The 23,607-nt window shown below is 35.7% G+C and overlaps 1 protein-coding gene across 2 annotated transcripts in view; it reads right to left on the reverse strand.

Annotated features, from left to right (window-relative positions):
- SHOC2 (SHOC2 leucine rich repeat scaffold protein) overlaps positions 1 to 23,607 on the reverse strand; it is a 91,259-nt gene that overhangs the window by 45,504 nt on the left and 22,148 nt on the right. For both annotated transcript variants that reach the window (XM_037063950.1, XM_037063951.1), the window contains exon 2: positions 17,065 to 18,004. In XM_037063950.1, the coding sequence (XP_036919845.1) occupies positions 17,065 to 17,767 (703 nt within the window). In that variant the 5' untranslated portion in view covers positions 17,768 to 18,004. The remainder of the gene's footprint in view (positions 1 to 17,064; positions 18,005 to 23,607) is intronic.

Here is a 23,607-nt window from a genome sequence, read left to right on the forward strand (position 1 = left end):
AAGAAGGGGCTGCAAAGAAGTATTCCAAGTCATGAAACCCAAAGACCTACAGCCAAGATTGCTTTATCCAGCAAAGCTTTCATTTAGAATGGAAGGACAGATAAAGTGCTTCTCAGATAAGGTCAAATTCAAGGAGTTCATCATCATCAAGCCCTTATTCTATTGAAATGTTAAAGGGACTTATATAAGAAAAAGAAGATAAAAAATATGAACAGTGAAAGGACAGCAAACTCACAGTTATTAACAACCACACCTAAAACAAAAGCAAACCAAGAGGACAGCTAGATCAGGAGCGGAACCATAGAAATGAAGAACACATTGGAGGGTTAGCAACAGGGGAGTGGGAGGAGGAGAAGGGGGGAGAAGGTACAGAAAATAGCATAGACAGTAGGTAGAAAATAGATAGGGGGGAGGGCAAGAATAGTGGGGGAAATATAGAATCTAAAGAACTTGAGACACGTGGTTATAAACTAAGGGGGGAGAATGGGGGGGAGTGTGCGGGGGGAGGGGAATGAAGGGGGGGGAATAGAACAACTGTAATGGTATAATCAATAAAATATATTTTAAAAAAAAGAAATTGCCAACTGTATTTCTAAGTGGCTGTATTAATTTCCAGTCCCACCAGTAACAAAAGAGTTTGCACCAGCATTTGGTATTGTCAATGTTTTGGATTTTAGCCATTCTAATAGGTATTTAGTGACGGTGGTTGTACTTTTAAAGTACAGTGTTACAGGATATAAGGTAGCTTTAGAGAAAAGCAATAATAATGTGTCAATGTTTGACACCAAAACCAAAAAAACTTAGAATCCATTCTTAGTAAAGTAATATCAACTTTAAAATATAATAAAAAGTAGAACATTATAAACATAAAATAGAAGGTATATACATATACACAAAGAGATGAGTAAATAGAGAAGTGTGATTCTAACTAGGTTGACTGGTAAAAGATAGACTTTAAAAGATAATCAGGAACTACAAAGATATTCCCAGAAAAAAAATAATATGAAGAAAACAGAAGGCAAAAAAAAAAAAAAAAAATCATGGGCTCCACAATTCCTTTGCTAGGTATGTATTCAAAAGAAATGAGTCCTTATGCTTAACTAAAGTCTTATATTACAATAACAAAGTAGCACTATTTTTATTAGCCCCAAGTTTGGAACTATCAAACAGAATGGATAAATTGTGACATATTCACACTATAAAATATTATTCTGTGAGAATGAAGAATCTCTGACTACATATACCAATACAATGAATAACGCCAAGTGGAAGAAGTTGGACACAAAAACACACAAATATATGATTCCTGTTAGGGTGGGAGGGGATAGGAGGAAGCTCCAGCTGGACTTTGCCAAGACGGACATCCTCACAGTAACCTGAGCCCAAGGAAGAGACCACCAATGCTATATCGCTGCTTTGTTCAGAGGGCACCAATCCCCAGCTCCCTCGTGGAGCCAACAAAAATAAAACCCCACTACATTCCCTGCTTGGGCGTGACTTCTCTGGCCCCACTCTGCAGACCGGGGAACCTCACCCGGGTGCACAAACCCCAATAAACCTCTTTATTGCCTATTTTATGGCTGATTGGCATTTCTTTCTCAGCAGAGCCTAAGAAAACCTCTCAATTCCATTTATATTAAAACAAGGAAAATTAATGTGTGTTGGTAGAAGTCAGGATACTAGGTTACCCTTGATGGGGACAGTGACTTAAAAAGGTTCTCCTGGGTGGTCTTAATGTTCTATTTTTTTTTAACTTGGATACTGATTACACAGCTTGCAAATAATCTTGAACATTTATGACATATCAATAAAGTATTTTTTTTAAAAAGAAAGAAAAAAGAATATAGTCTTGGACCTCAGTCCCTACTTCTGGGTCTGGCTTAATCCAACCACGGCAAACAAACAGAAAAAAGGTATTTTTAAATTTTGTATTAGATGCAGAGTAGTCAGCATACATTAGTAAAATACTGTGTATTTTTCTCTGTGGATGTTCTCTAAAGTCTAAACCAATTCCATTTTGAAAACTTTACTTTCCTTTTGTCCAGGCTTTAGAGAATGCAAAGACTGCAATCTCTATCCAAGGCTTTTAAAGCATGACAGTACCCTACATCAAGCTACGAAGCAAGATGGACACATCACTTCTCAAAAGTGACAACGCTGACTGGACTCATGTTGGAAATCTTCCTACTATTTTCAACAAGCGATATAGTCTCCCAGGTGACACTAAAATATTACAGTCATTTTCATTTTGTTATAGAGAAAGGCAATATTCCACATGCAAAAAGCAGTGGGGTACGTGGCCCCTGATATCAAGAAGTTAGATAATTGGAATATAAAACTAACATTCGTGAAACAACAGAAGGGCAACTTCAGGTGGAAAAAGTGCTTTTCCTCCTTCTGGAGACTTCAAGTAATTAAAATTCTTAAATACCAAATTCATGAAGATTATTTGGTACTTTCCCACATTATTTTACAATAATCTTTGACTTTTAGTATACTAAAAATATTTCACATATGGCTTGTTCAGTATAGAAGCTTAACGAATATTTTATTAAATAACTAACAAAACTAGTAACAGAGGAACATCATACAAACATTGGAATATACTAATGTCCCAATAACAGAAGATAAACTGAGCATTAATTCAGCAAAAACTCTTACATGCATGGTCTCTTTACCAGGCACTAAAGATACAGAGACTACAATACACTAGTTATTCTTATAAAACTTAAAATTAGAAATAGACTATATGTAATTTGAGGGAGGTTGGAGAGGGCTCTGCTTATGAAATTTCACCATTAAAGCACCATTCTTTTGGATCTTCAAGGTCATCAGCGGTCAAAATTCCCTAAGATGATCATTTCATTCACTTACTCGTTCAAGAAAAACAGACTGTGTACCTTCTGGAGATTAAGCAGTTAAGAAAACAAAGTCTATTCTCATGGAGCTCACATTCCTGTGTGCAGGGAGTGGGAAATCAGAAAATAAGGAAATAAAGGGACAAGAAGTAGTAATTGCTGTAAACAAAATTAAGAAGGAAAGGGAAGCTGGGAACAAGTTATTGAGAGGAGAAACTGTGAGTGTATTTGAACGGAACCACAGGGCAGGAGAGGGAAAAGGGAAGGGAAGCAAAGAGGCCTACGGTCTTAAATATCAAACTAAGGAAACTGGACCTTTTCGATCAGGTAAGAAAGCACAATTTAAAGGGTTTCAACAAAGCATGATAATTAGAATACCGCTCTGAAAAGACTACTCTCTCATAGATTTGAATGGGTGGATTGGAGAAGGTAGAGTTAGAAAGCACAATCTGATAGCAAGCGACTGCAGTTAGCCCACATGAAATAATATGAAGGACTACAGAAAAATCAAAAGCAGTGGGATGAACACACCCACTTACAGTAGCTATCAGGAGAGGTGGAAAAGCAATTGGAATGCAACAGAACAATGATTCTTAAATTATGTATAAAGAAGGCTCAGTTTTGTGGTTCTGTTTTTTCCCAATTCGTTGAGAATATCCCAATATTCTGTAAAATACAAACTTCTATTTTTTGTTCTTGTGGCAAACTGGTAACAAAAAATTGGTGGTTCCACATTTGTCTGGTGAGTAGGCCACACCTTGACTACAACTAGAACAAAAGAAAAAAAAACCTCTGATTCTAAGATCTTGCACCTGGTTGACAGAGAAATGATGCAAGTAGAAAGACAAATGGAATCTGAAAAGAAGAGTTTTTAGTGAGAAGTTATATTTTAATCACACTGAACTCGATACACCAGTGACACATCCAGGTAAAACATCTAATGGTTAATTAGGGGGGGAAAACCCCCATACAGGTGTGAAGAAAACATGATCTTGATAGTACATTTTTGTTCTAAAGAGGGAATTCGGGTTAGTATCTGCAAAGAGTCAAGTACCGGGCTTCTAGCTAATGGTAATGGTGGAGGCCTGGATAAACTATTTTTAAAAAACACACTATAAAAGCATGCAGAGAGAACAAAAGCAGGTAGAAACTGAAGAGAATTCAAGTCTTGTCAAAAAAGAACTCTGATAGGCAGACTTCTGAGATGGCCCCAATGATTCTGCCTCATATATATAAGTGTACACATTGTATAATTACCCTTTCCTTTCAGAGTAATCTGAACTCAGTGACTGACTTCCTTCTAATGAATGGAATATTGCAAAGGTGATGAGACACTACATCTGTGAGTAGGTCACTTGCTAGCTAAACTTTTAAGAAGCAAGCTGCCATGTTGGGAAGGACCAATATGGCAAAGTACTGAGCATAGTCTCCAGCCAACAGCCAGTAAGAAATTGAAGCCCTTAGTCCAACAACCTGCTAAGATCTGAATCCTGACAACCACCAAATGAGTCTGGATATAGATCCTTTCTGAGACAAGTCTTCAGATGACATCCCAGCCCAGGCTGCCACCTTGATTAGAGACCTTGTGAGAAACCCTGAATCAGAAGATCCAGTTGAGCTACACCCAAGAATGAACCACAGAAACTGAAAATGAACATTATTTTAAGAGGTTTTTTTTTACAGTAATTTGTTACACAACAGCAGATACCTAACACAGGAATCACACTGGATGAGATCCACATCTGTAAGACTTCTACCATGATTATTTTTTTATAAATTTGTCTGTGGAAAATAAATCTCAAGTAGAAAGCCAGCATCCTATTAGCCTGAGAAGCCAGAGGACAAAGTCCAGAGTTATGACAGTAATTAGAATTCAAGATTGGAAACCCCCAAAAGGAGGAAACTACAAAGAATGAAGTCTCAAAATCTGTACATTAAAATCCCTCAAATTCTTGACTGGCTCCAAAAATACACCTAGAGGAGAAAAAACTGAAAGGGGCCCAGATGGAAAACATCATCTAGAAGGTTAAAAAAGCCAAGCAGAAAATTTGACAGCAGCCATGAGTTGTGGGTAAGATTTTAGAATTTTGGTCCTGCCAAGCTAGAAGGATAGGGTAACAAAGTCCTAAAATGACCACAGCTCAGGAGTAAAGACCACATCTCAAGACTAGAATTTGCCCTGAGTTTAAGGACATAACCAAATAGAACAACCCTAAGAGCTAAGTCCAAGCCTCTACAGGATCAAAAGTAACTCAACAGTAATTTAGCTACTTACCAGAATAAAATTTAACACTTTTTATTTATTTGTTTATTTATTTAATCCTCACCCGTGGGTATTTTTTTAATTGATTAGAGAGAGAGAGAAAGAGAGAGAGAGAGAGAGAAGCACCAATGTGAGAGCAAAACACCAAACAGTTGCTTCCCATACATGCCCCAACTGACTGGGGATCGAACCCACAACCTAGGTACGTGCCCTCACCAAGGATGAAACCCACAGCCTTCTGGTATATGGGGTGATGTTCCAACCAGCCATGCCACCTGGCCAGGGCACATCTCACACTTTTTTTAGAGGTCAATAACAAAATCCCTAGTCATTACAGTATCATCTGTTTATACTATACAATCAAGAGTTTCTAGATTGCTCTGACCAGCGTGGCTCAGTTGGTTGGGCATCACCCACAAAGCGAAAGGTCACTGGTTCAATTCTTATCAGGACACATGCCTGGGTTGTGGGTTCTGTCTGGTCAGAGTGCATGCAGGAGGCAACTGATCAATGTTTCTTTCTCACAGCAATATTTCTTTCCCTTTCTTTCTGCCCCCTTTCCCCTCTCTCTAAAAATAAACAAATATGGAAAAAAAGTTTCTAGATTGACTTTTACTTCTTGCCATAAAACAACTAGTAAATGAATAAAGTACTGTTGTCCCTCCTAATAATCTGCAAGGGGTATGTTCCAAGACCCTCAGAGGATGCCTGAAACCAGATTGTATAGAACCCTATATATACTTTTTTCATGTGCATACATAGGTATGATAAAGTTTAATTTATAAGTTAGGCACAGTAAAAAATTAACAACAATAACATAGTAAAATAGAATAATTATAATACACTGTAGTAACCGTTATATAAATATGGCATTTCTCAAAATATCTTAATATGTTATACTCACTGTTTACTTATAGGAAACACTTCACAGCTTCGCTTTGGCATATCCAAGTTGCCAGCATCACTGTCTTGAAGTTTGGGGCCATTATTACGTAAAATGAGGGTACCTAAAGGCAGCTCTATAATACTATGACAGCCCATCTGACAACCAAGAAGGCTACTAAGTGACGAAGGGGCAGGGAGTATAATACACTGGGAAAAGGAATGTTTTCACGTCCTGGCTGGGACAACGTAGGAAGGTATGAAATTTCACCACACTACTCAGAAAAGTGTGCAGTTTAAAACTTATAAATTATTTACTTCTGGAATATTCCATTTAATATTTTCTAACTGCACATAACTGAAACCAGGACACTGAAACTGCAGATAAGGAGCAGACTGCTGTATATAAGAAAATGGTAGAGGAGAAAACAGCCACACATGGTTGTGATCCTGGATATGAAGGAAAGAAACTATATGAGCATTATAATTGTCCCACATAATTGTCTGGCATGATCCAGGCCATTAAAAAAGCAGGGAACAAATATCAAACAAAGGCCAATAGTCTTACCGAGTAATGGTAAAAGATGTGAGTTTACAAAGGGACAAGTGTCAGAATATTTTAAGCAGAATTCGAGAGAAGAGACATACAAATAGATCTGTGCAATCTGCAGAAAAATTCCTTTCAGTCTTTGCCTAAGTACTGATCTGCATATATGTAAAAAGAAATCACCAAAGATTAAGCAAAGAACCAGCAAAAACAAGTCCATAAAATTCCTAGCAGTCACATGGGCTAGGAAGACTCTGAGTTCCTACCAGGCAGAAAGAAAAGACCTCATAATATACAATGCCATCAAGGAGATTCCTCTGACAGACACCACTTTAGTGGTGTGGCTAAGTTAGACCTAGACTACAGGCTACTCTGAAACCACCATAACAAAGCTGAAAAGCCAGCCACAAGAGGATCAAACTGACTCCAAGCAACTTAACGTTAGGTCAGAAAGAAGTTCAGCACTATTTGAAAGAATACAACAAAATCTAAGACCCCAAAATGTAAGAACTATAATGATGGACACCCTATTTAAAATTATCAAGCATGCAAAGAAACAGGAAAATATAACCCACAGCCAGAAGAAGAGTCATTCCATAAGCTACCGTATACAGAGATAAAAGAGATGACGGAAGTAGAAGACATTGAAAAAGCTCCATATGTTCAAGAAAACAAAAATAAAACAAACAAACAAAAAAACCCAAATGCAATATATGCAGGTTAAATGTATATTACCTAAAATTTAAATTTCATTGCATGGGATTAACAATAGATTTAGACACTGAAAAAATATGTAGCAATAAAAAAACTTCAGTAGAAACAATCTAAAATACACAACAAAAATAAATAGAACATTAATGACCTAAAAGAATATAATATACAACATACAATATACATATATGTAGAGATTCAGAGAGAGGACAGAAAAACAATGAAGGGGCTGGGCAAAAAGGGGGAAATCTTAAGAAATAAAGTACAAAATCTTTTCACCTTTTTAAAACAAATTGTATTTATTTATTTTTAGAGCGAGGTGAAGGGAGGAAGAAACAAAGGGAGAGAGACATGGATAAGGAGGTACACACCCCAACTGGGGACTGAGCCTGCAACCCAGACATGGGCCCTGACCAGGAATCGAACCAGAGACCTTTCACTTTGCTGGATAACACCAAATCAACTGAGTCACACCATTCAGGGCCAAAATCTTTCTACCTGTGATGAAAACCATAAACCCACAGATCCAAGAAGCTCACAAACTCCAAACAGAAGAAACATAAAGAAAACCAAATACAGGTACTTCGTAAACAAACTTCTGGAAACCAAGCACCAGGCACAAAGAAAAAAATACTAAGAATATACAGAGAAAAAAAGACTTTACAAACACAGAAATAAAGATAACAAAACTCTTGTCAGAAACTAGGGAAGCCAAAACAAACCAAAATAGGAGATATATCTTTAAAATATTGAAAAGAAAAGCTATCAAACTGGAATTTAATACCAGGAAAATAACTCTCAGAAATCCAACCAAAATAAAGGCTTTCAGACAAACAAAAGGCTACAGAATTCATTATGAGACCACCTGCACAACAATATATATTAAAGGAAGTTTTTTGGACAAAAGGAAAATATCAGATAGAAATTCATATCTACACAAAGAATGAAAAGTACTTGAAGAGGTAAACACATGGGTAAATATTAAAGATCTTTTTCAATTTTAATCTCTCTAAAAGATAACTGAAAGAATAATGACATCAAAAGGCACAGGAACCAACGTAAAAGAGTTCAGAATCACCAAAGCTGGAACAATTTGAGCAAAAAAATAAATAAATAAATAATTCTGAATTGTAACCCACAGAATAGAATGAGTCCAGAATTATGTCATTAAGTAATTGCATAAATAAATAAATAAATAAATGGAGAAGGGACAGCTCTTCCTTATATAAGAATTAAAATTAATAAATGGAAAGAAAAAGGAAATACAAAGGTCATTCAAATACAGTAGTAATTAAGGGAAGATCCACTAATGAATGTTAAAATTAGTGAGCAAAATATTAATGCACAACCTCAAACTAGTCATGAGAAAACACCACACAAGCAAAAAAACTAGTGATATACTACATACCACTAAGCAGTACTCTTCAAAAGTATCAACATCATAAAAGAAAAGGAAAGGCATTTAGTATTTCCAACTGTCAGAGGTTAGAGGAGACTATAGACACATGACTATTAAGTTTAATGGGGGATTCTGAAACAGAAAAATTACATTAGTTAAAAAACGTGAAATCAGAATAAAATTTGTAGTTAATAGTACTTTACCAATGTTAATTCCTTGGTTCTGATCACTGTACAACCATTACATAGGATGTTACTATTAGAGGAAACTGGGTAAAAGGTATATGGGAACCCTCTGTACTGATTTTGCAAATTTCTGTAGGTGTAAAATTTGTTCAAAATAAAAATCTTTAAAAGGATACAGTTTAAAGCAAAAACAATGGCCACATATTTCTATAGGATTTATAAACATGAAGAAGTAAAAATGAATGACAGTAAGTACACAATGAATGGGAGAAATAGAAGTGTTTTACTGTAAGGTTCTTAGGAATTATGTGAAGTTGTATATTACTTGAACATAGACTGTGTTAGTTTAGGATATATACTGCAAATCCCAGAGCAGACAGTAAAAAAAGAGTAACAAAGATGTCTAACTAATATGCCAACAGTGAGATAAATGGAATTTACCAAAAAATCTGAAAGGAGGCAAGAAATGAAGGAAAAAAGGACTAAGTAACAAACAGCACATAAATAAAATAAGTATGAATAGCCAGAAAATAGCCAGATGGTAGATTTTAACCCAATCATATTAATATAGTAACTATATTAAATATAAATGTAAATGGTTTATAATATTGAAGGCAAAAATGCCTCCAGTTAAGGCAGAAACTATCAACACAGGATAAAAACACACCACACCTAATGATATGCTGTCTACAAGAAACCATTACAAAAAAATGGAAAAAGGATATACAATGTAAGCACCAATCAACAAGAAAACTGAAATAGCAGTAATTAATATCAAATAAAATAGAATTTAAAAAATATTCCCAAAAATATTACCAGAGGTAAAGACATTTTATAAAATGTCACCTCATCAAAAAGAAAATAAAATTCTAATTATATACACAATAACAAAGTTTCAAAATAAAAAATAATAGCACCAATAGAAGACAAACTATTATACTAGAATAGTTCAACACTTATTTTTCACTAATTGACAGAAAAATCAGTGGGAGTATAGAGGAAATGAATAACATTATCCTCCTACTTGACCTTGTTCCAAAAACAACAGCATAATGCACATTTTTCCAACTGCAAATAGAACATTTACAAAGACAGACTGTATTTTATAAGTCAATAACAAGAAATATGTGAAACTATCTCTCAAATACTTGGAAATTGAACAATTCTAAATAATACATGATGAGAGAGGAAGTAACAAGAGATATTTAGAAAATTTTTCCAACTGAACAACAATAAAAACACAACATATCAAAATTTGTGGGCTGCTGTGAAAATAGTGCTTGGGCAGAGATTTATACCTGTAAATGCTTATATGAGTGGCTGACCATTCCCTTGAACAACATGGGAGTAAGGGGCAACGACTCCCATGCAGTCAAAAATCCAGGCAGAACTTTTGACTTTCCAAAAACTTAACTACAGCCATTCCTTGGGATCCATGGGGGATTGGTTCCAGTACTTCCACAGATGCCCATGTCACTTACAGAAAATGGCACACAGCAATGTATCAGTAGGTGGTCCTCCACATCCACAGATTCCCAAAGATGGTGGAAAATACTGCTTTCCATCTGCAGTGGGTTGAATCCCTGAATGCAAAACCCATGATACAAAGGGCCTACTGTATATACTATAAAAAATCCATGTGTAAATGGACTCGAGCAGTTCATCAAATGTATTTTGTTCAAGGATCAACCATATAATGAAAAGAAGAAAGATTTGAAATCAATCTGATAATTTTAAAAAGTAGATAAAAAAGAGCATATTAAAACTTAAGGACCAGCCCTGGCTGGCACAGCTCAGTGGATTGAGGCTGGGCTGTGAACCAAAAAGTAGATGATTCAATTCCCAGTCAGGGCATATGTCTGGATTGCAGGTGAGGTCCCCAGGGGAAACCACGTGACAGGCAACCGTACAATGGATGTTTCTCTCCTCCCTCGCTTGCCCTCTCTCTAAAAATGAATAAATAAAATCTTTTTAAAAATAAAATAAAAATAAAAGTTAAGGACCAAATTATTTTAAAAAAAGAAAAAAGAAAACAAAACAAAAGCACAGATAATTAGAAAAAACTATTTTGAACTTTATGCCCAAGTATTCAAAAATTATATAAAATAAATCTTTGACAGATTCTTTTATCAAAATTAAGAAACAGAAAACTCAAAAAATAACTCTAATTAACTAAATTAAATTACTAATTAAAACCCTTCCTACAAAGGAAACCCGAGATTACATAATTGATAATTCTTCTAAACATCTGAAGGAATAATACTAATTCTACACAAACTCTTCCAAAACATAAAAGAACTCTTGCCAACTCGTTCTATGATATGAAGCTAGCATCACCCTAGTAGCAACCCACACACACACAAAGAAAATTACACATTAATATCCATGATGAATACAGATGCAAAAACCCTTCACAAAATTTTAATAAATTAAATCTAGCAACATATAAAAAGGCCCTATTGAAATGTATATAGTAGGCACTCAAATATTGCTAGGTAATATGTAATTTAAGTTTGTTTTTTTCATAAATTGTGGCCTTCCCTATACTATCCTCTGTTTTTAAGGATGTTTATATTTTAAAAATAACTCTGTTCTTGAACTTACAAGAATATTTTTCAAATATTGAGTTTAGCTCTCTAAAAAATCACATCAGGTCTTACTAAAATACAATTATTTGTAAAACTACATAATCAACAAGGGCTGGAAATACCCATCACATAAGCTTGAATGGATTTAGGGACTTAGATCAGAATTTATACATTATTTAAATTTGTCTTATAGGGCTTAATTCTCCCTTCCCCTGCAAAGAAGGCTTCAGTAGCTCTCTAAGGAATTGCTTCTGCAGCTTAGCAACATGGACGACAATGCCCACACTCCTTCCAGTGGTCTGAATGCAGTCATTAGAGCACAATGACAGCCCTCTTCCGCACACCTAAGCAGAACTAGAAGTCACTGGTATCCCACCAAAAATTCCTTCTCCCACAGCTCAAGTGGTATTTTCTGTTTTCCTCCTTCCTCCTTTAGCAGTAATAATTTTTCCAGGTTTTTGTTTTTTACCTGATAATTTGATAATAAACAAACAAATAAACAGTTTATTTCTAGGTCTCTAAGGTTTTATACGGAATCCCAGTCAAAAGGAGTTATTAACAACTCTGAATTCCCTTTCCTGATTCATTTTTCTTGCCAAACTAAGTTACTCATTAACACTAGTACAAAATACTCAAGTGAGATAATTAAATAATGTTGACTGGATCATGAAAGCAACTGTATTACCCCTGGAAGTTCTGGGAGAACTTCAAAAATTTTAGGGACTAGGGTTACAATTTGAGTAAATACTGAAAAATGGTTAATAGTGCTTCATTAAATTCACTTCAAGCCACATTTATTGAAAATCCATGATTTATTCACTATTACAATTCATAGAAAATTACAACATTGGGTACCAGAAAATCTCAGATCCTTCGATTTTTTAAAAATTGTTGATTCTGTTCTTTGTATTTTTGTATAGATGTTATTTATGTATTTACTGTGTATTGATTATATATATAACTTGACTTATAAAATGTAACACTGTGGTGTAGCAGGAAATAGATTTTTATCTCAACAAATGTTGAGTTAAATGTGCAAAAAAAACCCAAAAAACCTACTGATTCTACTTTCTCCTGTACCTGAACGCTGTGGACTGTTTTTTAAATACATAAAAATGATGAGTTCTCAAAAAGCTTATGCTTTTAACACACCAGATTATTCTAAGTAAAGAGGCTTATTTTGACAAATTCGCATGAAATTGTTATAGGAAAGAATAGATTTAAAAAAAAAATGCCTCTAACTTAGCTGTCTTAGAAAGAATAACATATTAGGGGGAAGTTTGAGAGCAAAAGAAATCCTGAAATAGGTCATAATTCAATGAAAGAAAATAAACTGTAGGAATATTAGTAAGAGACAGAGATGAAGTTTATTTCTGATTTGAAAGAGTAACCATTTCCTTCCTAGAAATTCTTTAAAACTTCCTTGTCCATAATTTCCCCAAAATAATTGATCAATTATTCAAACTGAGTACCTGATGGCCTTCAATCTAATCCATCCAGGCAGGAAAAAAAAAAAGAAGAAATTTACAAAAGCATATCTCTAACATGAAACTCAAAGGACAATTTGAGGGATAGGGGATGGTTATTTCCTGTTTTCCCCCTGAAAACATGATTTCTTGACTCTCTTGGTATACATGAAGAGTCTCTTTCAAAGAAACAACTGGTGAAAGTAGGCATGGAAAGGAAGAACAGAATATGGATCCATAAAAGTAAATAATAATTACAATTTCCATCTACCTACATGCCTTATACAAAAAAAGAAAAATAAATGAACATTACCAAATGCAGAGTTTTATTGGCTACTCTGATATATTATCTCTGGCTCTTCATACGCTTACATGTGTTCTCTGTTCAGTATCCTTTTATATTTATTTTCTGCCAATTTTTACCCATGTGAAAATTTATCACTGGTATCAAATCACATGGCATTAATAAAGATGCCATTAATGTTAAAGCAGATAAATGTTCTAATTTTAATATAATTTCCCTATAAGGCAGAAGCACAATACAACCTTGTATAATGGTTAAATTCCAAATATATCATTTAAACTAAATAGCCACTGTATTTCAAAAACTTCTAATTTCTCACATTCCTCAAATATACTGCCAAACACAAACTGGATGGTATAATTAAAAGTGGCTTACTTATAAAAGCAAATGATAATTTGCATAAATTTGGGATTCTGAATTCTCTTATGGGTTTCAGCAAATTAAAGGTGCGTAACACTTTTTAAAAATGTCAAATTTCCATTTTACTTGATCTTTGTGCCTGGGTCTTATTTTGAAAATATTCTCAAAGGAGCTGACTTTATGTATTTTCTTTAAAAAGCAGTAAAGGAAGACACGCATCACAGAAAAATAATTTGGTCTGTCCTTCATAATAAAAGATCACTTTCAAGATTAAAAAAAAATCTATAGTCATAAGGGAACTGCAATTAAAACCACACTCATGGATTGGCTATAATAAAAAAGACAGAAAACAAGGATGTTGAGGACGTAGAAAAACTGGAGCCCTCACACACGGCTGCTGTGTGTGGGAATGTAAAATGGTGAAGCCACTTAGGAAAACAGTCTTGCAGTTCCTCAAAATGTTAAACATAAAATTACCATATGACTCAATAATTCCACTTCTAGGTACATACCCAAGAGAAATGAAAACAAATGTCCAAAGAAAAACTTGTGCAAAAAAATGTTCAGAAATGTTGATAGTAATTTTATTCATAATAGCTGGAAGTGGGAACAACACAAATGTTCAACACAAACAATGAATGGATAAATAAAACGTGGTATATCCATTCTATGGAATATATTCAACAACAAAAGGAAATGAAGTACTAATACATGCTACAACCTAGACAAATTTTGAAAACATTATACTAAGTGAAAGAAGGCAATCACCAAGACCATATTTTGTACGATTTCATTTATATGAAATGTCTGGAATAGTAAAATCTATACAAACAAAAAGTATATTACTGTTTGTCTAGGGCTAGGGGTTTGGGAGAAAATAGGAGTGGGTAACTACTAAAACAGATTTTTGGTGTGATGAAAATGTTCAAAAATTGTTTGGGATGGTTGTACAACAGCTCTGTGAATATGCTAAAAAACCATTGGATTGTACACTTCAAGTCTGTGACTTGAATGGTGTATGATTTATATCTCAAGCTGCTTCCATTCTTCCCACCTCAAAAAAAAAAAAGGAAAAAAGAAACTAATGCAATGGCTTTCAACTGCAGCTACACATAGAATAACTCAGTTTATTCTCTGAAGTGCAGATCCCCTGGACCTTCCAGACCACTAAATCATAATCTACGGGAGTGGGGCCCGCTTTTCTAGACTAGTGAGGGCAATACGGTGAGACCTACGTTTGCATTCCTACTGCCAACGAACTTCCCAGCTGCATGATCTTCAGTAAATTATCTAATCTCTCTACATTTTCAGTTCCTTCTTCAGTACAATGGTTTGGGGGGGGGGGGGCACAAGAGAAGTATCCATTTCCTTGGGTTACTGTAACAATTTTATAAGATAATATATGTACAGAACCATGTATGGTATATGACATATTATGCTAAAATAACAGCTATTATTATTACTACAATTGTTATTTTTACTGAACCTTTATTTTCTTGTTACCCTACAAGGAAACAGATAATGCAAACTTTAGCAATGTTTGCCCCAAATCCATGCATCTAAGTTAAACCATATAAATCTTAACTCCTTATATGAAATATTAAGTTTTATGTTTAAAAGCAGTTTACTTTCTACCTAATGCCCTTCTTGGAAAAAATAAATAACATTTATGATGCTAGTAGTTTTACAGAAATACAGAAGTTACAACATAAACTTTAATAATGTCACTAATGGTGACAGTGTGCTCACTGAAAACCAAATTCTATGGTTATTTTTTAAATAACAAATTTAGGAATAAAAGTCAAAAACAGGCAGCCACAAATATCAATAATTTAATTTAATAAAATTTGTCAATTTAAAAAATACATTGACCTTTTAGTAAAAATGCTTAAATATCTATATTCAAGAACAAAAGAAGTTTAAATTCCCATGAAATAATTTCTTGCTTAAGGAATGTGCGTTCTTAATTCCCATGAAATTTGATTAACATCACTATGGAAAAAAAAATACTTCAAAGGAGACTTCAAATGAATTAAAGCCAAAGTTTTAGAATGGAATATATAATACATACACAAAACAAGAACAAAGACAGGAAGTAACATTTTTTACTTCTATATAAAAAGTCAGCATTTCTTTCTTCAACAGCCGATAATTCTATCCCACAATAAGCCATACACACAGGTCAAATTTTGACTGAATCTGGTATAAAATCAAAAGTCTTTCAACAACCACATCCCTTATCTGAACACGTGGAAAGGAACATTTCTATTCAAATTCCTGGGAGTATTTTAATATGTCATGAATGAGTCATATTTTGTAAGCACAGTGCTCTGCTTGAGAAAGTCTATCATGATTTAAGTACATATAAATAAACCAAAATTAATATTTTAAAGTTAAGAGTCAAACATACCTAAAACTTAAACTGAATATTTTTCAAAACTAGATAAAATGTTTTAAATACCCACAGAATATCATATCTTTACAAATCTGAGCCTAAAAAGAGTTTCCTTTATCACTCACTTTAAGACCAACGCTCAAAGCAACAAAATATTTAATTCACCTGTTTTATTCAAAATAAACTGGCCTTTCATGTAAAACAAAAAGTTTCCTTAAAAAGCTCCAAAATCAATTTTATGTCAATTTTTTAAAATTTACCAAAAGGGCTCACTAATACCTTTGTCAATTCCCCAAAATTGATCAATGGATGGTTTATTATATTCTAAATGTTTCTAAATTTTTTCCATAATTAAAAATATCAAGACAATACATTTCTTTGTACTGATTTGTTTACACATATACATTACCTATTTTTCTCCTACTACCATTCTCTTAAAAGCATTCCTTCATTTCAGTACAATTTAGCTTTATATACAAAAACTGAAATGAAATCTACTAAGATGCTAACATTGTTGCACTTAAGACACCTGACTTTTTGCCTACTTTTTTGACTTTCCTGTGTTCATGGATTATTTTTAATGAACATGAATACTATCAAAAATGGAAAGAAAAAAAAAACCTCTTCAATTTTCTACGACACTGCTTTTTAACAAGGCTCTGTTAGGCCAATCTTTTGTAGTAACCTTGGTAGAAAAGTGATGTGAATTTAAACAGTTTTCAGGTAAAGAAGTCAGAAAATGAGAAATATAGCCTTAATGGGTGTACTAAAATTACATGTGTAAATATTTTAAAAATAGGTGGCAATAACTTAATTAGGCAAACATCTTTTTTCTGCTTCAAACTCACTTTTTCTTCAATGAAAATGAAAACAGACTAGGTTTGTGTGAAAAAGGCCAAATAACATCTATATTCTCACTCATTTTTTTAAGTCTATGAAAGACCTCAAACCTCAAACCATGTCCTATTAATATGGCTAAAACTGAATAATTAAAGTAAACCAGCTGGTTTTAGGCAAGTATCAGATATATTCTCATGTGGAAGAGCACTCAAATTATTTAGCATAACAAATACTAAAAATAATAATGGTAAACCAAGGCCTCTTACCAATTTCAGCAGGTAGTTGTTTGATTTTGTTCTCTCGAATGCTAAGCATGCTGAGTTTTGACAGGGTTTTGATGTCCTTCTCCACAGTAGTTATACGGTTAAAGCGAAGGTAAAGAGTGGTGAGAGAATCTAGCCTATACACCACTGAAGGAATCTCTCTCAGTTTATTATGCCGTAAATCAAGCATCCGTAGCTTCTTCAAGTTATCAAGAGAGTCAGGCAAACTGGTAAGTGAATTTTCACTTAGAGCCAGTGTCATGAGATTTACTAGGCAGCCCACTTCTGCAGGGAGGGACTGCAATTTGTTGCTATATAAATAAAGTTCTGTTAATTGAGTCAACTCTTTGATTGATGATGGTAGTATGTGTATAGACCTCTTGGATAAGTCCAAACGCATTGAGTTCTCTTCCCGACATTTATTGAGCTCTTTAATTACCTCTGCATTGCTAGATTTTTTCCTAGTTCCAGGTGCTGGATTTGGCCTTTTGATCGTATTGTCAACTGAAAAAGCCACCCCTGGTTGGGCAGCACTGGAGTCCTTCTTTCCATCTTTGGCATCTTTCCCTTTGGTCTTAGGTTCTTTTTCTTTGCTTTCTTTCCCAAAACCTCCAGAGGCTTTTGCCTCCTTTTCTCTTTCCTTGGCTGATGGTACTTTGGGATCTTTCTCTTTAGAGTCTTTTTCTTTTCCTAAGCTACTACTCATGGTGACTCACACTTGAGCAAAAACTACATGAACTTCTTTTATTGTATTTGCCAACAATAGGAACTGGAATTCAAAGATGAAGAAACAAAAATCCTATGGAATTAAAAAGGTGTTGGCTTGAAGGAGTAATCACCATGGAGTAAGAGCCATCTGTTACATGTTGAATCTATTCCCATTTCTGATAACTCATTCCAATTGGTATAATGGTGCTGGTCAATCAATGATTCATTAGAATTCCTGAAATATAATACAGAGAGTATTAATACTTTAGATTATAATTTATATTAAGCAAATGAGCTCTGAAAAACAATCCTACAGATAATTTTGTCATTTTCCTATGATTTTATATGGTAAATATTTATCAAACACATACATAAAATCTTTTGAAAAGCTATAAAAATCAGTAAGTTAGGTCCTATCCTCAAAGAATTTGCAACCTGAACAGAAAGAGGTAAGATAAGTATACAAGTTACCATAGCACAAAACTTTGTTAAGAGCTGAAAAGGGGGAGAAGTCACAACAGCACCTAATGTTGGAGTGCTTTCTATGTACAAGCACTATTCTAAGAAATTTATAGTCATTCATTTAATATATTTAACAGCCCTATGAGATAAATTGTTATCCCTGCTTTATTCATAAAGGCACTGAGTCACAGAAATATTTTTAAGTAACTAGCATTGTAATCCTGTAAAAGTGACAGAGCTGAGATTCCGATGTTGGCAGTATGTATCCAAGCTTACGTCCCAAACCACTACACTAACACTGCCCTGTCTGCAACTACTGGTAATCACCAGATAGCTTTAAGTAACAGGAAGGATTTCAAACATGATGATATATAGAAGAAAGAAATCTAATAAAAGAACAGAATGAGGACAAAGTTCAGGAAAAAGAGCATGAAAAACCTGCAATTAAACAAGCACTCTAGATGACTCTGACACAGGTAGATCTGGGGGCCACCTTTCAGAAACTTTAAGAAAAAGCAAGCTCCAATAATGTCTATGTCCTACTGAAAAAGTTATGGTTCTTAAGCATTCTTAAAGGAAGAAATGTTCACTGGTAAAAGGACTGACTAAAAGGATCCACTAAGGCTGAAAAGATTAGTAAAATCTTCATGACGTAGTACTTCCTGAATGTTTCAAAATTTAAAATACATTTTTTGCTTTGTGGATCTATTATTAATTTTATAACTGATCTTTATTTGATACTGGGGCTTGAAGAGTAAAGACACAACTATAACATCTTACACCTGATTAGCTTAAGAGATTCAAAGATATTAATAAAATTTTATCAAACCACAAAAAGTACTTGGTAGTCTAAGTCAGCAATTTTCAACCTTTTTCATCTCATGGCCTATATAAAATAATTAACAAATTTCTGTGGCACACTAGAAAATGTATTTTTTGCCAATCTGACAAAAAAATAGGTATCATTTCAATTCACTCAGACGGGAAGGCTATTGTACTGTTGGCTATAGCACAAGCTAAGGGAAAAGAGGTCCGTGCACCTGACTGAATAATTAGGTACTGCACATCTCAAAAATTCTTGCAGCACACCAGTTGAAAACTGCTCGTCTAAGTGCACAGGATTGTGCTAAAAATTTCTATATAGAGGATTTGGGTCCTACCTATACAAGACAGTTTAGATAGCCAAAACACTAACATATGACAACTAAGTAATTGAAAATATATTATTAAGACTTCCGCCAAGATGGAGGCGTAGGTGGAAACACTGTGCCTTCTCCCACAACCAAGTTTGAATAGAGCAAAGGTTTAGTAAACAAAGACGCAGCTGAAGAACAGAAAATTGAACTATACGGAAGTCCAACAACAACGAACTGTTCAACCAGACCGGTAAGAGGGGCGGAGCCAGCAGGGGAGAAGGGTCGGGCGGGAAAGATCGCCAGACCCAGGCGCCCAGGCAGCTGGGGTAGCTCACGGACCCAGTGAGGGGGCGGGGCAGGCTGACCTCGGTCACACATTTGCACACAGATAAACCAGCAGAGGAGTGAGCAGTGAGACGGACCGCGCAGGCCCCAGCAGGCGAACCCAGTGAGTACGCAAGGTGGTGGGCTGACCGCAAGGCGGTGGGCTGACCGTGGTCGCACTTTCAGGCGCAGTGGGACAGACCGAGAGGCCCCGGTGGCAGCAGGAGGCAAGAGGCGGAAGAGGGGACCGACACTGCTTCCCTTTGACCCCGCCCCCACATACAGCGTCACAACTCAGCGACTGAGTTGCCCCACCCTAGTGAACACCTAGGGCTCTGCTCCTCATACGTAACAGGCACTAACAGTCCAAAATATGGCTCAAGAAGAACTCAAAGCCCCAGAGCCAATAACTCTAAGCGGCCTCTCAGAAGCACAGTTCAAGACACTGTTTATTATCAGGATGCTCACAGAACTGGTTGATTATAGTCACAAATTAGAGGAACAAATGAAGGCTAAACTAATTGAAATGAAGGGAAATGTACAGGAAACCAACAGCAATGGAAAGGAAACTGGGACTCAAATCAATGGAGTGGACCAGAAGGAAGAAAGAAACATCCAACCAGAAAAGAATGAAGAAACAAGAATTCAAAAAAAATGAGGAGAGGCTTAGGAACCTCCAGGACATCTCTAAACGTTCCAACATCCGAATTATAGGGGTACCAGAAGGGGGAAAGAAACAGCCACGAGTGGAAAGCTTATTTGAACAAATAATAAAGGAGAACTTCCCCAGTCTGGCTAAGGAAATAGACTTCCAGGAAATCCAGGAAGCTCAGAGAGTCCCAAAGAAGTTGGACCCAAGAAGGAACACACCGAGGCACATCATCATTACATTAGCCAAGACTAAAATGAAGGAGAGAATCCTAGAAGCAGCAAGAGATAAGGGGACAGTCACCTACAAAGGAGTACCCATCAGACTGTCAGCGGATTTCTCAAAAGAGACCTTACAGGCAAGAAGGGGCTGGAAAGAAGTATTCCAAGTCATGAAATCTAAACACCAACAGCCAACATTGCTTTATCCAGCAAAACTTTCATTTAGAATGGAAGGACAGATAAAGTGCTTCTCAGATAAGATCAAATTCAAGGAGTTCATCATCATCAAGCCCTTATTCTATTGAAATGTTAAAGGGACTTATATAAGAAAAAGAAGATAAAAAATATGAACAGTGAAAGGACAGCAAACTCTCAGTTATTAACAACCACACCTAAAACAAAAGCAAACCAAGAGGACAGCTAGATCAGGAGCGGAACCATAGAAATGAAGAACACATTGGAGGGTTAGCAACAGGGGAGTGGGAGGAGGAGAAGGGGGGAGAAGGTACAGAAAATAGCATAGACAGTAAGTAGAAAATAGATAGGGGGGAGGGCAAGAATAGTGGGGGAAATATAGAATCTAAAGAACTTGAGACATGTGGTCATAAACTAAAGGGAGGGAATGGTGGGGGAGGGGGTGTGGAGGGGAATGAAGGGGGGGAATAGAACTGTAATGGTACAATCAATAAGATATATTAAAATATATATATTATTAAATCCTCAGATGAGTGAAATATGTCATAGCACTTTTTGAGACTCATTGGTTTGAAATCACTCCCACACTAAAAATGCATACAAGTGCACACTTACATATGTGTGTAGGGTGTCTCCATAATCAGTCTCCAACCTATCTTTTCCAGCTTTACCATGTGTACCAATACACTCTCCATTCCAGTGTTACATCCTATTGACAGCTCAAAATGCTTCTGCATTACCATATTTATTCAGCTTGCTCCCTCTGCTCAGATGATCCTTTCCCTCCTCTTCACCTCTGCTCCCTAGTCTCCACGGTCATTGAATTTATATACGACCATTAGTATTCTCAGTTTCTTGAATATATGGTACTGTTTCCTCCCTCCGTGTATATACTCTTATTGTTTCCTCCCCTGCCTGGCTGCCTTCCCCTACATATCCCTCATACCTCTTTCTTTTCCAGGCACCACCTTTCCAGATGAACCCATCTTTATGACTTCTGGGAGTCACTTTTTCAAGAAAGTCTTTCTTACATTGCTCTCATTAGGCTATATAACCCCCAGGAGCTTTCATGAATGTCTTCCACTTTATAATAGTTTTTAAATTATCAGTTTTATTTTTAATTCATATGTAAATGTTTACAATCTCAAATTCTTGTTAACTTTCACAACAGCAATATAATTGTCTTTCATATGTAATCAATATTTTATGTTAGATCTGTTATTATTCTTATTTCTTTAATAAACCTGTAATAACATTTTAAAATATTTTTTAAAGATTTTATAGTGGATTGAGCACGGGCCTGTGAACCAGGCAATCGCGGTTTGATTCCCAGTCAGGGCACATTCCTGGGTTGCAGGACAGTTCCCAGCAGGGGATGCACAAGAAGCAACCATACATTGATATTTCTCTTCCTCTCTCCTTCCCTTCCCCTCTAAAGATAAGTAAATAAAATATTTTAAAAATATATATTAAAGATTTTATTTATTTATTTTAGAGGGATGGGGAAGGGAAGGAGAAAGAGAGGGAGCGAAACATCAATGTATGGTTGCCTGTAGCACACCCCATACTGGGGATATGGCCTGCAACCCAGGCATGTGCCCTGACTGGGAATCAAACCAGTGATGCTTTGGTTCGCAGGCCTGCGCTCAATCCACTGAGCTACACCAGCCAGGGCTGTAATAACATTTTGAGTATCAAGAAAATTAAACACACCCATTCCCCACCGTGTTTAAGTCCAAACTAAAGCAACTGAGTATTGTAAAGTAAGGTGGGCATCCCCCGCAATGATGGTAGATGAAAATTTAAAGTGTCCCATAGCAGAAAGTCAGAGCCCAGACAGACTAAAGAGGGTAGAGTACAGAAAATTTAACCCCCATCTTGGATTTCAGAGCCTGGGTGAGATGAGAAAGACAACCCACAAAAAGGCAGCTCAGTGTGTGGGCGGGGGGAGGGGGCGGAGGGGGGAGGCACGGTAATCTAAGAACCCATCCAGGACAAAGAGGACATGACATATGTTCGGTAATCCACAAGAAGTTCATAGGCCAAGTGAGGTGGCCGTGGTGATCCTCACAGAAGGATGACTCAGCATGGAGAAGCAGAGACTGAATGGAGTGAAAAGAGCACCCACAGGTGGTAACAGACCAGTGAGTGTGCGATACTAAAATATAAGGGGTAAGTACAGAAGATATCTACATGGATGGCTGAGTAGATAAGGGGTAGGTGGCATGCATGAAAAGTTAAGAATACAAACAAGCAAAGTGAAAGGGTATCCATGATGCAAACATAGCACTAAAAAGTGGGCAGATAAATCACAGACAATACTTTAATGGTCAATAAATATTAGGTTGGCCAGAAAGTCTATATGTTTTTTTCTGTAAAATGTTATTCATTTTCACCAGTAACTTTATTGATTTGGCTATTCTGCGTATGCCAACTATCTCCCACGTGGTATAATGTTGATCATTCTCAGTTAATGTCTCAACTGGATCACTATCAATTTCACCTGGTCTACCTGACCGACCATGGAGCATCATCCAGCAAAAAATCTCCAGCACGAAACTTTGAAAACCACTTTTGACACATTCGATCAGTCACAGCACCTTCTCCATACACTGCACATATCATTTTTTGTTTCAATTGCATTTTTACCTGTTTTGAAATAATAAAGCATAATATGTATGCCAAAAAGGTTGCATATTCTTTCATCTTCCATATTAAAATGACTATACAAAAATTCACCAATTTTAATAAGATTTTTTATTTTTTTTTAAAGATTTTATTTATTTATTTTTAGAGGGGAAGGAAAGGAGAGAGGGAGAGAAATATCAATGTATGGTTGCCTCTCATGCGT

The sequence above is a fragment of the Sturnira hondurensis genome, unplaced genomic scaffold (assembly GCF_014824575.4).
Source record: "Sturnira hondurensis isolate 20B ecotype Veracruz unplaced genomic scaffold, ASM1482457v3 Scaffold0014854, whole genome shotgun sequence".
NCBI lineage: Eukaryota > Metazoa > Chordata > Mammalia > Chiroptera > Phyllostomidae > Sturnira > Sturnira hondurensis.